Here is a 12,810-nt window from a genome sequence, read left to right on the forward strand (position 1 = left end):
ATTGCACACATTCCTATGAAAGTCTGCCATCATTTATTTTAATCTTTGATTGCTATCATCAACACACTACAGAAGTTAGTCTTTCCTTTTCAAGACATTTAGTTTTGAGAACTAAAACATATACAGTATATGTCAGTGATTACCTGTATAAAGCAACAGGGCATTAGGAATTATACTTTTTTGTTTTTAATTTCTGCATCCATTTCTTCATTCAGGACTGATACAGATAGCCTCCATGAGGAGTTTAGCCTCTCCTCGGAGTAAAGTCTACTGAGAGGAGGAAAACTGAGACTCAGTACAGTGGGCACAGCCTGGTTGAGGAGAAGGAGAAACTAAGGAAAAACTGGAGACAGCAAACCTTGAAGGAGGCAGAGCAATAAGCTGCTGCGGGTCACTCTTCCTGTGAACAGACAAGTTTCAGATAAAGACTTGCAGGGATCTTACCGAGCAAAGCAACGTTTATGAAAAGGAACAGGGGAGTTGCATGGAGTGTGATTCTTCCTTCCACAGGAACAGTTGGAAAGCCAAAGAGACGCTAGGGTAAGAATGGTGGGAAGTCCCAGGGTTCGTTTAAAATCCTGATAATTGAACATCCATTCTTTCTTACAGGGAAACCGTTTTGATTCTTAAATGAAGTCAGCGAGCCTCAGGCTTGCCTACAGTGATGTCTCCTAATGGTTTGGGCACGTGACTCAGATCCAGGTCACACATCAAGCCTCAGAAAGAGCTGTCATCCTAGCACTTCCCGGAAAAATTCGAATATCGCCCTGCCATTCCTGTGGTTGGTGACAGGTCTGGTCATCGCATGGCGGCAGCTCCTCACCTGGATTTAGAAGAGCTGGCGTCCCCGCCCGCCCAAGCCTTTAAACTCTCGTCTCCCAGAAGCCGCCAACTCTCCAGGGTACAAAGTACAGCAGGGACGCGGGTGGAGCCCTTCCAAGCGGCGCAGCCTTATCTTTCCCGAGTGAACACCTAGGTGGATTCCTAATACCGCGCCTGGCACGTTCTGTAGGGAGTCTCAAGCTCCTCCAGAGCTCCCAGCCGCGCGTCCTCGTTTCTGCAGTCGATATTCCTGTGGTAGACACGGGGGGATCTGAACGCTACGAGCTTTATTAAGAGATTTGCAAATGGTTCACTCAGGTCCCTGAACACTTCCAACAGCCTAAGCTGCCTGCTGTGTTATAGCGCAGAAGCCCCTAATGCACGGTGGTTGGCCTTTCTTCTCATAAGGCTCGCAGCTTAGGGTCAGTTTCCGCGACTCTAAGAGTAATTGCGTGGGCACCTGTGCTCGGGCCAGGCGCAAAGAAGGGAGTTGGACTGCGCGAAGAACGTCAACCTGCTACCAGACCGCTCATGCACTTTACACCGGCCATCTACTCCTCAGTCTGGAGGTTGAGCGCTCTGGGTAAGGAGGGCCCAGAGCTTCCCTGGCGGGTCTGAGCTGCAAGGCAAGCGAGGGTGGGAAGAGGGAGAGTAGGGTTCTGGACTGCAGGAGGGGAGAGGAGCTGGGGTCTCCAGAGAAAAGGGCAGCAATAGAGGGAAACTGAGATGAACTCCAGACATCCATGTTCATGGGTCCGTTTGAGTCTTTGCTTTGGGTAGGAGAGGAGTGGGATGGGACAGAATCTATATCTTTGGTTCCCACCCGCTCTCCAGTAAAACCGAGGAACTCTCTTGGTTCATCTGAGAGAGAGATGGTGCTGCGAGGGAACCCCGGAAGCAGCCACTGAAGTTGAGCAGAGTGCAGGACTGGGAAGGAAAAAGAATGGGGGTAGGGGGGACAAGCCACCTATGTGCTCTCCTCCCTCTCTTTCTCCACCCCCACTCACTTTTTTCGTAGCTGCTGACGCGCTGGTGGTGCCTATTAATCATTCACCAGCCCAGAGCCGCGCCAGTTAATGGCTGTGCCGCTCGGGGCTCCCGCATCCTGGCCTCCCCTCTCCACCGTCGCGTGTGCCCGAGCACCCCGGAGCTGCAAACGGCAGCGCCCAGGCAACTGCTGGGCTGTGCGCCCCGCCGGCGCCGGTAGGAGCCGCGCTCCCCGCAGCGGTTGCGCTCTACCCGGAGGCGCTAGGCGGCTTTGGGCTGCAGGCAAGCGGTAGGGTGCGGAGACAGGGCGCAGGCGGCAGGTGCGCTAGGAGAGAGCCCCAGCCCTGGCAGCCCCACTGGGCCCCCTCAGCTGGGATGTTCCCCAATGGCACCGCCTCCTCTCCTTCCTCCTCTCCTAGTCCCAGCCCGGGCAGCTGCGGCGAAGGCGGCGGCAGCAGGGGCCCCGGGGCCGGCGCTGCGGACGGCATGGAGGAGCCGGGGAGAAACGCGTCCCAGAACGGGACCTTGAGCGAGGGCCAGGGCAGCGCCATCCTCATCTCTTTCATCTACTCCGTGGTGTGCCTGGTGGGGCTGTGTGGGAACTCTATGGTCATCTACGTGATCCTGCGCTATGCCAAGATGAAGACGGCCACCAACATCTATATCCTGAATCTGGCCATTGCTGATGAGCTGCTCATGCTCAGCGTGCCCTTCCTGGTCACCTCCACGTTGTTGCGCCACTGGCCCTTCGGTGCGCTGCTCTGCCGCCTCGTGCTCAGCGTGGACGCGGTCAACATGTTCACCAGCATCTACTGTCTGACTGTGCTTAGCGTGGACCGCTACGTGGCCGTGGTGCATCCGATCAAGGCGGCCCGCTACCGCCGGCCCACCGTGGCCAAGGTAGTAAACCTGGGGGTGTGGGTGCTATCGCTGCTAGTCATCCTGCCCATCGTGGTCTTCTCTCGCACCGCGGCCAACAGCGACGGCACGGTGGCCTGCAACATGCTCATGCCAGAGCCCGCTCAACGCTGGCTGGTGGGCTTCGTGTTGTACACATTTCTCATGGGCTTCCTGCTGCCCGTCGGGGCTATCTGCCTGTGCTACGTGCTCATCATTGCCAAGATGCGCATGGTGGCCCTCAAGGCCGGCTGGCAGCAGCGCAAGCGCTCGGAGCGCAAGATCACCTTAATGGTGATGATGGTGGTGATGGTGTTTGTCATCTGCTGGATGCCTTTCTACGTGGTGCAGCTGGTCAACGTGTTTGCTGAGCAGGACGACGCCACGGTGAGCCAGCTGTCGGTCATCCTCGGCTATGCCAACAGCTGCGCCAACCCCATCCTCTATGGCTTTCTCTCAGACAACTTCAAGCGCTCTTTCCAACGCATCCTGTGCCTCAGCTGGATGGACAACGCCGCGGAGGAGCCGGTTGACTATTACGCCACCGCACTCAAGAGCCGTGCCTACAGTGTGGAAGATTTCCAACCTGAGAACCTGGAGTCCGGCGGCGTCTTCCGTAATGGCACCTGCACGTCCCGGATCACGACGCTCTGAGCCCTGGCCACGCAGGGGCCCTGCTCCAAAAGAGGGGGAGAATGAGGAGAAGGGAAGGACGGGTGCGAAAGGGACGGTATCCAGTGCGCCAGGGTGCGGTCGGGATAACGTGGGGCTAGGACACTGCGAGCCTCTGACGGAGGGACCCAGGAAAGGCGCGCGACAATGGTAGAAGTGAGAGCTTTGCGTAGAAACTGGGAAGGCTTTCGGGCTACCTTTTTCTGCGTCTCCTACTTTCTGTTCCTTCCTCCACTGCGTTTACTCCTCTGACCCTTCTATTTTCCCTACCCTGCAACTTCGATCCTTTCTTCTGCACCGTCCCGCCAGGGCAGATCACGAACTCATTAACAACTCAGTCTGATCCTCAGCCCCTCCAGTTGTTATTTCTATTTGTTTAAGCTGAGCCACGGATACCGCCACTGGTTTCCCTCGGAGTTAGTCTCTAGCCGCGCGGGGCCGCTGTCTGGGTTCTGCCTGGTGCCCCTACTGGAGTCTCGGGAATGACCGCTCTCCCTTTGCGCAGCCCTCCCTACCTTAAGGAAAGTCAGACTTGAGAAAGATCTAAGCAGCTGGTCTTTTCTCCTACTCTTGGGTGAAGGTGCATCTTTCCCTGACTCCCCCTCCCCCGCCCGCCACCACCATTCTCACTCCACCCAGAGTGGAGCCGGGTGCTTAGTAAAATAGGTCCCGCGCCTCGAACTCCAGGCTTTCTGGAGTCCCCATCCAAGCCCTCTTTTGGAGCAAAAAGGAGGGTCGAATGAGGAGTTTTTACAAGATTGCGAGGTCAGAGTGGGGGGCGCGTAATAGGAATCACCTTCCTGCTGGGCGTTTTCAAAGACCAAACGTTGGGCGCTCCCGGGCCGCGCGTTTGCGTTAGGCAGGGCAGGGTAGTGCAGGGCGCACCTTCCTCGGGGTTCAGGGTTCGGTTGCAGGGCTACAGCTCGCCTTGGCTTTCTCCCTTACGCAAGCTTCGGGAGGAACCGACCTAAAAGTAACAAGAGATAGGGTTTCCTGCTCCAGTGTATCTCAAAAGACCGGGCGCCAGGGGCAGGGGACCCAGGGCGACGTCTTCAGAGTCCGCCAGTGTTGGCAATGTCGCCGCAACCTGCCGGCTCCAGAGTGGGGCCTGCCTGGTCTCTAGAGGGTTGCTGCCTTTCAAGCGGTGCCTAAAAGTTATTTTCCTGTTTAACTTATGTATTTATTAATTTATTTGTGGTGTTGGAAAATGTGTCTCTGCTTTCCTTTTCTCTGCTTGCCTAGCCCCAGGTCTTTTCTTTGAGACCCCGGGGGTGGGCATGGAAGTGGAAGTGGGGGCAAGCTCTCGCCCCACTCCCTGGTCATCTCAACGCCTCTCCTCAATGCTGGGCCCTCTTGTCTTATCCTTTCCTCTAGCTTTTCTATTTTTGATTGTGTTGAATGAAGTTTGGAGATTTTTCATACTTTTCTTACTATAGTCTCTTGTTTGTCTTATTAGGATAATAAATAAATGACAATGTGGGTTATCCTCCTCTCCATGCACAGTGGAAAGTCCTGAACTCCTGGCTTTCCAGGAGACATATATGGGGGAACATCACCTTATATATGATTTGAGTGTATATTTACATATATATATATATGATGTGGACATATATATACTTGTTTATCTTGCTCCATTGTCATGAGTCCATGAGTCTAAGTATAGCCACTAATGGTGACAGGTGTGAGTCTGGCTGGAACACTTTCAGTTTCAGGAGTTCAAGCAGCACTCAAACCTGGAGCTGAGGAATTCAGACAGAGACTTTAATCACTGCTGAAGATACCCCGGCTTCCTCTAGGTTCCAGCAGAGGCGATTCTTACATATGATCCAGTTAACATCATCACTTTTTTTGAGGACATTGAAAGTGGAATCATTTGTGTCTGTGTTTAATATTACCAGCTACATTGGAAGCCTGAGCAGGGTGAGGCCAATCATTTTAATTATTTGTATTTCCTGTATTGCTTTAGTATGCTGGCTTGTACATAGTAGGCACTAAATACATGTTTGTTGGTTGATTGTTTAAGCTAGAATGTGTTACAAAGATCTGGAGATACTAAATCTGGGGTTCTCAGGTTCACTCATTGACATGATATACAATGGTTGAAATCACTACTGAAAAATACATTTTGTGTATATTTGCTTCAGCAACTTTGTGCTTTCCTGAAAGCAGTAACCAAGAGTTAAGATATCCCTAATGTTTTGTTTAAACTAATAAACAAATATGTTTTGGGTCATAAATCAGAAAGTTTAAATCTGTCCCTTAAACAAAATGTATATTATTGCTCCTTTGGAAAATACATTTTTAATGGTTAAGAACTGTGAAATTTATAAAACAAAATCTTAATTATTATCCTTCTAAGAGGATACAAATTTAGTGCTTTTAACCTGTTATCATTGTAATATTAACTAAATAAACAGATGTATTATGCTGTTGCAAGTTGCCTTTGCTATTTGAATTTTATTGTTTCAGTGGATTACTTGGTAACACACACACACTGGCTTAGTTGACTTACGTGTCACTTAGATTTTAAGAAGAAAGTTTTCAGATTACTTTTGGGAATTTTACCAAGTTTGTGGTTATACCCTGAATTATTTTGTTAAAAAGAAAAGTCGGCTAGTTCAAAAAGGGAGAGAGAGGTGGACAGAGAGAAAGAAGAAAAAGTTGAGCCAGAATGAACAGGAAGTAATGCACTCAGTTGCACTCCGTTGTCACCAAACTAACTGGATGATGTCTTAATCTCTCACAGATAAAATTCCTGTCTACCCTCATTTATAACCTCAGAGTTTGTTTTGGGAGCTAAGTAATTGCTGATTTACATCCTGAGGAAACATAACGGAAGGAGAAAACGATCTCCTAAAGATGTCCCAGAAGACAGTGGGTAAAAGAAATAGAAAAATCAGATTTTGACATAAGAAGACATATTTTCTGCCTTGTTCAGTGATGGCCATATCAATCTCTGGAGAATGTAAGAAATCACTAGGAAAGTTTGTTTTTAACAGACTTTAAAAACAGCAGTTTTATTTTCATATCTAAATGAGCAAAAAGGAATATTTTCCAAGCAGGTAATAGCAGTGATTCCAGAAGCAGAGTTGGGGACACAGAGTTCAAATGCCTTCAAATGCCTTGTAACTCTATGCTTTATATGGTTCTATACATCATCACAATATGACTAAGGATAACTGGACTTTCGTCATTTCTTTTTTTCTCTCACTATGCAAGTCTCTTTTATTATTTTTAAAAGCTAGAGCAAGGTGGGAAATTAAACTCGTAACTTAGATGTGCAGAGAAAACACATTTTGTCATTTGGTTTCAACTAATCTGAACAAAATTCCAAGCTCCTTCCAATACATTAACTGAGCGAAAAAATTAAACAAATAGTCAAGCATCCAGTTGAGCTAAAAATTTAAATAGCCATGAAAAAATTAAAAATTTCATTTGAATAAGTTTGGACAGCCTCTCAGCTGGCCTCCTCTTTCTCTTTTGACATCCCTATAATGGCTTTAGAATGAATATGAGGAGGAGGTTTTATGCATGCTACTGGAGGAAGGGATAAGGTCAAGTCCTTGGGAAAGGGGCTCTCTCTTCCTTTTGCTCTCTGGGGCCAGGTCCTTTGTCTATCTGTCTGCTTCCTGGCTGCAGTTTGTTGGAGTCTGCAGCTGTCAGAGCCTGTGAATCAACCTCTCAGCTTGGGGAGGCCTGCACTTCAGTTCCTGTGGGCTGCAGCTTTCTCTGAGTCTTCTATAGTCCCAGTACAGCCCATGAGCCCTGTGGTCTCCCCCAGCCTCTGCTGAGGAGTGAGCTCACCCTGCCACAGAGGCTGCATGGTAAAACTCTTGGCTCAGTGACCACAGGGGACCTCAATGGCTGTAGACTGGCAACCCTTAGAATCTGCTTGACCTGACCATGCGTCTCTTTTTTTCTGTGGCTTTCAGGACTTCTTCATCTCTCTTTAATTTTGTCAACCTCACTTATTAAAACTTTCCACTCTCCCTACCTCACCTTTACACTAGAGGAAAAAGATAGTGGTTTAGTCCTTCAGTCTTACCCCTTGATGTGCTGCTGTAGCAGGAAAAGTATTTAGTAATCCCTCCTGTCCCTCCCCTAAACACACACCTACCTGATTTCCAAGCATGTTTGTATTACCTATAAAGAAGTTGGAGTCAAGCCCTCTCCCACCCTAATGTAATGAGCCTCTCCTCAGAGAGAGAGACTAAAATGAAACATGATTTATAGAAGTTAAAACATATTAGTTTAATGTCTGTGAATTACTATCTTTTTTATAAGTGGCCTTGTGTTCCCAGAGTAGCATTTCCCAGGTCATCTTCTTACATAGTACCCACAGAAAAGGGATCACACTTGAAAACCTTTGACTCCTCATCCATTTTAACCCTGACCATTGTACAAAAATGTTGAACATGTAATTTTGGCTTGAGAAAAAAGGCAAGAATTTCACCTGGAGAATAGTAGGGATGATTCATTTTTAAAATGGCAATATATTTCCAACCTATTTTAAACAAATAATAGAGATGTCATATTTGTATTGATCTGAAAACACTCTAACAATGGGATTCTGTTTTGAAAATCTTGTTCATTCCCTTTTTTATTCCAACGTACCACATCAGAGTGTGGTATTAAACTGAAGTAATAGATGTTCATACAACTTTTGCCTATAGCACACATAACTGTGGTGGGTACTTGTAAAATACAGTATTGCAAAGTCTATGTTTCTCTCTCATTGCACCACACAACTTTGAGCTAATGAGAACCTCTTCCACATATGCAGACGGATATCTTTCTTTTCATTCAATAAATTTCAGTTTGTTGGCTTAAAAGAAGACAGTTTCCACAATGTTGAAATGACATGGTTTCCCAAGGGGAAGGCAGACACAGAGATAATGTTGTAAGTGATCACTTAGTATTTTGTTAAATATCTGGAGACAGGGTATTCAAGTGAGCATACTTGTAAAAGGACTGTGTTAGGAATGACCAAATACAGCCCAGCTTCTGATATCAACTAGAAAAGAAGGGGTTCTGCAAGTATGACAAAGTTGAGGAGGCCTATGAACTGAATGAGCCAGTTAAAATTGAAATATCAAAATGCTTCCTTATCATACTATTGGGGAGAGAGGAGCACCATCTAAAGAAAAGATATAATTTTACATAAAATCATTAAAACTTTGGTTAGAATGTTCACTTTTATAATAAACGTAATTACTGTCAAAACATACCTTAAACTCAACTGAATTAGCCAGAAACTAGAAATATTATACCCATTTAAGATTGAGACTACAGGAATGTTACCAGAACTCTTTGGAGCAATAAGGAACTTAAAACTTTAAAAATAAATACCTCTTTAAGCCAGGTTGATCTAAGTCTTCAATTTTGAGTGGACAAGAAGTATAAGAGAAAATGAGAAGTGGGAAATGCTATCAGCTAGCATATTAACTCGTCACTGAATAACTCTAGCCCACCCTCAGTGCCTACATGCTTGGAAATGTTAATAAGGAAGACTTCAAGTATTCCCAGCTTTAAGAATTTAAGAATACAAAGACTATATGCTAGATTCCACTTAACGGAGGACATGTTACATAGAGGAGGTCACTGTAGAATACTATGTACAAAAATAGTTCTGACTTTCAAAAAATAATACCTATCTCAAAAGGCAACTGACACTTCCCTTAAATTTAAAAAGAGAGAGAAAAAAACAAACCAAGACGTGATAGGCAAGCAGGATGATATTTTACAATAGCACACATGACTTCCATAACTATTCTGTGAAAGAATGTCCAAATATTGATGAATAATAACTCTCACTCTGTTCTTTCCATCTCCACAACCCTTGAACAACTATTAATCTAGCTAATCTTATTAGCAGTGACAAAATGTCTATTCAAAGTCAATAATTAAGTTAAACATTTTCCTTTATGTCCAATGAGCCACTGTAACTAGCAAACCAAAATGTCTGTATGTCTTTTTCAAAAGACTTTCAAGTCTTCCTATATATAAACTCTGGTACCTGAAATTAACACACACACACACACACAATTATTAATTAAACAAAAAGGAACTTCTTAGGCAATAATTGGTGAAATAGAACTTCAAGACTGTCTTTTTTCCCTTTTCCCTTTTTAGGTCCCATTTCTACCCCTCCTTCCCTCAGCTCAGGACCTCATGTTTTCTGATTTTTCTCCACTTCTCCCAATAAAGTTCTTCTCAGAAAAGGATTTCCTTTGATTTATAGTTTACATAACTGACAAAGCTTCAAGTATTATTCCTCCAGAAGCAGGACTTTTTAATAAGGGCATAGTATCAGAAAATCAGGCAGCAGAATCCCTAAAATCGCATGTTCGTGTAAGGCAAATGTTTCTCAACAAGTGATCCATAATTCCAGCATCAGAATCATCTGAGAACTTATTAAAAATTCATGGCCTCTGTGCCTCACCCATAGATATTTTGATTAATTAGGTCTGGGGTAGATCTCGATTCTCAATGATTCTAAAGTACAATAAATTTGAGTACTAATAATTTAAGTGTTAAGAGCATGGAGTTTCCCATCAGCAGATGTGACTCTGTTTTGTTGTTGTGTAATAGTGGGCAACTGAATCTTTGTGATGCACATTTCACTCATCTATAAGGTCAAGATAATGACATCTCTTCCATAAGGCTGTTGTGACGAAACAATGCATGTCAAATGCCAAACAGTCAGAACTGTTTTAGTATGAAAACTCAATTAGCTCACATGTGTGAAAAGTCTTGAGAAGATCTGGCTTCAGGGTGCACTTGACCCACAACTCACTAGAATCTTTTTTCAGTCTCCATTTCTCATCTCTGATTTGTGCCATGTTGGCTTCATACTCAGTCTGGTTATTCCTTTGTGGTAAGATAGATGCAGAAAGTAAAATATGTCTTCTTTCCAGGCTCAAATTTCAAAGGAAAGAGAACATGTTATTTTCTCTTTTGGGCTGTCTGAGAACATTTTTCTGTTGGGAGGCAGTCCTCTCTGCATTTTTTGCCTTCCATATATTTTGCTGAGTATGCCAAGAATGTGAGGCCCTGACTGCTGACTGTTCTGTACCTGGATTATTTCTCAAGGTTGTGTTTGCAGCAACCAATCTTGAGCAATCAGCTAATGTATATTTCAAGGTCAGAAGGAAGGCTTGGTTACTTCTTGCTATAAAGTGGTGGTTTCTTCAAGATCAGTGTCCTTCAACTGTGACAAAACCCACTGCTGCATAGCATCCATCTGGACTCATAGCGCATCACCCATATGAGAACGGGAGGCAAAGAGAACTAATGCAAATCATGCTTGCTGGCTATGCCATAAGCAATAAAGTCCTCTGCCTGACCCAGGAATCTTGTATCTTCTGCCAACCTCTATGAAACAGCAACAGACTAACTTATTAGCTTGTAAGGAAGGTGAGTAAAATTCCAGAATATGAGAGCATCTGCCACTGAATTCATTAGCAAGGTCTGAGGAATATAGCTGGCTGACCTGGATGATATAATCTGCCCTTGGAGCTAGCAGTGTCAACTTTATCCAGAAGTGGGAGGGTAGCAGGGTGGATTTCAAGAGGAAAAATTGAGATAAAACTACCCAAAGTATGTAATGAATGGTAGTTGCATGGCAATAAACAAACAGCAACAACAACAAAATCAAGCACCATCTACGACTGCCAGGCATATTAAAAGCTCAGTAAGTTGAAGATATTATTAATATTATTATTAATCATTATTGGTGTTCCACAAGAGAAAGTGGAGAATTGAGGTGATTCAGGCTTTAAAATGCTTCTGCATGATCTAGCCATATAAAATTACTTAGATAGTATTAGATTTACTTTAAACAAACAAAACTTTGCTTCATTTCTTTGCATGTAAGTACCACTGAAAGCTGAGCAAAATGTATTTGTATTTATGCATTTTTTTTTCTATGAGAAAGGACACTAGTGATGCTATTTATTTGGGAAGTTCAAAATATCTCATAAATGTTAGAAGGATTTTGATCTAGAAATTCACAGATTCCATATGACCTCAAGAAAATCAGTCTTTGCATTAGATTCTACGGCTTTAAAATCAGATTAGATATTAATCCAGATTAGTAACATTTTGTTACATTTTCATAAGATTAATAATATTATTTAAGTATGTTTAAAAATAACTTCATAAAATCATTTTAACGTTACACACAGCATACTGTTAAGCATATTGAAGATGGCACTGAGGTTAGCAATATATAGGAATAAAACACAAAGTGATATGCAAAGGTTTGGCAGGGCTAGATATGAAACTACACCTTATCATCAACAATTTTGGGAATGTTTGCTTTAAATATAATTTTAAGTAATATAAATAAGGTAGCCCACCACAACCAGAGATAGGTATCAATGATTAGTAAAATAGTATCCAAATAAGCTTCCTTCATTTTTCCTGTGACTGACACATATAGCTATGCCACACATTTGGGGCCCTAAAACACCATTGTGAAAATAACCAATTCCCATGAATTAGACTGACAGTTCAGCTCCCTTCAGATTTCATAGCAGTTACATAAAACTGTCAGTAACCAGAGTTTAAAATATAGCAGCAGGGCAGGCAGAGAAGGAAAGAGAAGTAACATTTACTCATTTACTCAGTATCTACTTTGTAAGTGACACATTTTGCTAAGTGCTTTACATTTTATCCCATTTAGTTTTCCCCAAGATTCCTATGAATTAGAAATCTTCATTTCTTATACAAGGAAGGGGTGTGTGTGTGTTTGTGTGTGTGTGTGTGTGTCAGAGAGAGAGAGAGAGAAAGAGAAAGAGAGAGAGAGAGAGAGAGAGAGAGAGAGAGAGACTTGTCCAGCACATGAAAGCTGATAGGTGATAGAAACAGGAGGACTGGAAACCAGATCAATTTGACTCCAAGAACAATGATCCTCTATCAATTAAAGTCCTTTTAAATGACACATGAATGTCATTCTGCAAACTATCTAAAATTGAGAAAAGTTTGACTATTGTTTCAGGATTCCCACATTACAGTGACCAAAACCAAAATGTACCACCCTACTCATGATCTCTACCTAAAGTACAATAAGATAAATAATTGGTAAATACTAAAGAAGCTACAATATTTCCCACAGAAATGAGTCAGACTGCTTAGGAGAAACACTAGTTTCACTGCTAAGTCAAATGTGCCCATTTCAAGAACTCCATATGATACACATAAGGCCATACCATACATGACCCTCCCTCTAATGAGGGAAGTAGTGCCACAATGCCATGACTAAGTAGGTGGCATCAGGAATCAGAATGCATTGTTTAGAATCTTGGCTTTGGGAAATCACTGGTTATTGTTTAAAGAAAAATCTTAGACAAATTATGTGTAACAGAGTTTAACTGAGCACAGAATGATTCACAAATTGGGCAGCCCCCAAATCAGAATAGGTTCAGAGAG

At 43.9% G+C, this 12,810-nt stretch overlaps 1 protein-coding gene across 2 annotated transcripts; it reads left to right on the plus strand.

The window, feature by feature from the left end:
* The first annotated feature begins 607 nt into the window (after positions 1 to 607).
* On the plus strand, positions 608 to 5,814 carry SSTR1 (somatostatin receptor 1). Of its 2 annotated transcripts, XM_077938771.1 has the most exons (2): positions 608 to 1,405; positions 2,229 to 5,814. In XM_077938771.1, exon 2 carries the CDS (start codon positions 2,296 to 2,298, stop codon positions 3,358 to 3,360), a length of 1,065 nt encoding a protein of 354 aa, XP_077794897.1. In that variant the 5' UTR covers positions 608 to 1,405; positions 2,229 to 2,295; the 3' UTR covers positions 3,361 to 5,814. The 2 variants fall into 2 exon arrangements, with proteins under 2 accessions (XP_077794897.1, XP_028707348.1); XM_028851515.2 differs by lacking the exon at positions 608 to 1,405 and having other exon boundaries at positions 1,700 to 5,814.
* The last annotated feature ends 6,996 nt before the right edge of the window (positions 5,815 to 12,810 follow it).

The sequence above is a fragment of the Macaca mulatta genome, chromosome 7 (genome assembly GCF_049350105.2).
Source record: "Macaca mulatta isolate MMU2019108-1 chromosome 7, T2T-MMU8v2.0, whole genome shotgun sequence".
Classification (NCBI taxonomy): domain Eukaryota; kingdom Metazoa; phylum Chordata; class Mammalia; order Primates; family Cercopithecidae; genus Macaca; species Macaca mulatta.

Coding starts and splice junctions, on each gene's coding strand:
- SSTR1 (XM_028851515.2), top strand. CDS start 2,185: ATGTTCCCCAATGGCACCGCCTCCTCTCCTTCCTCCTCTCCTAGTCCC.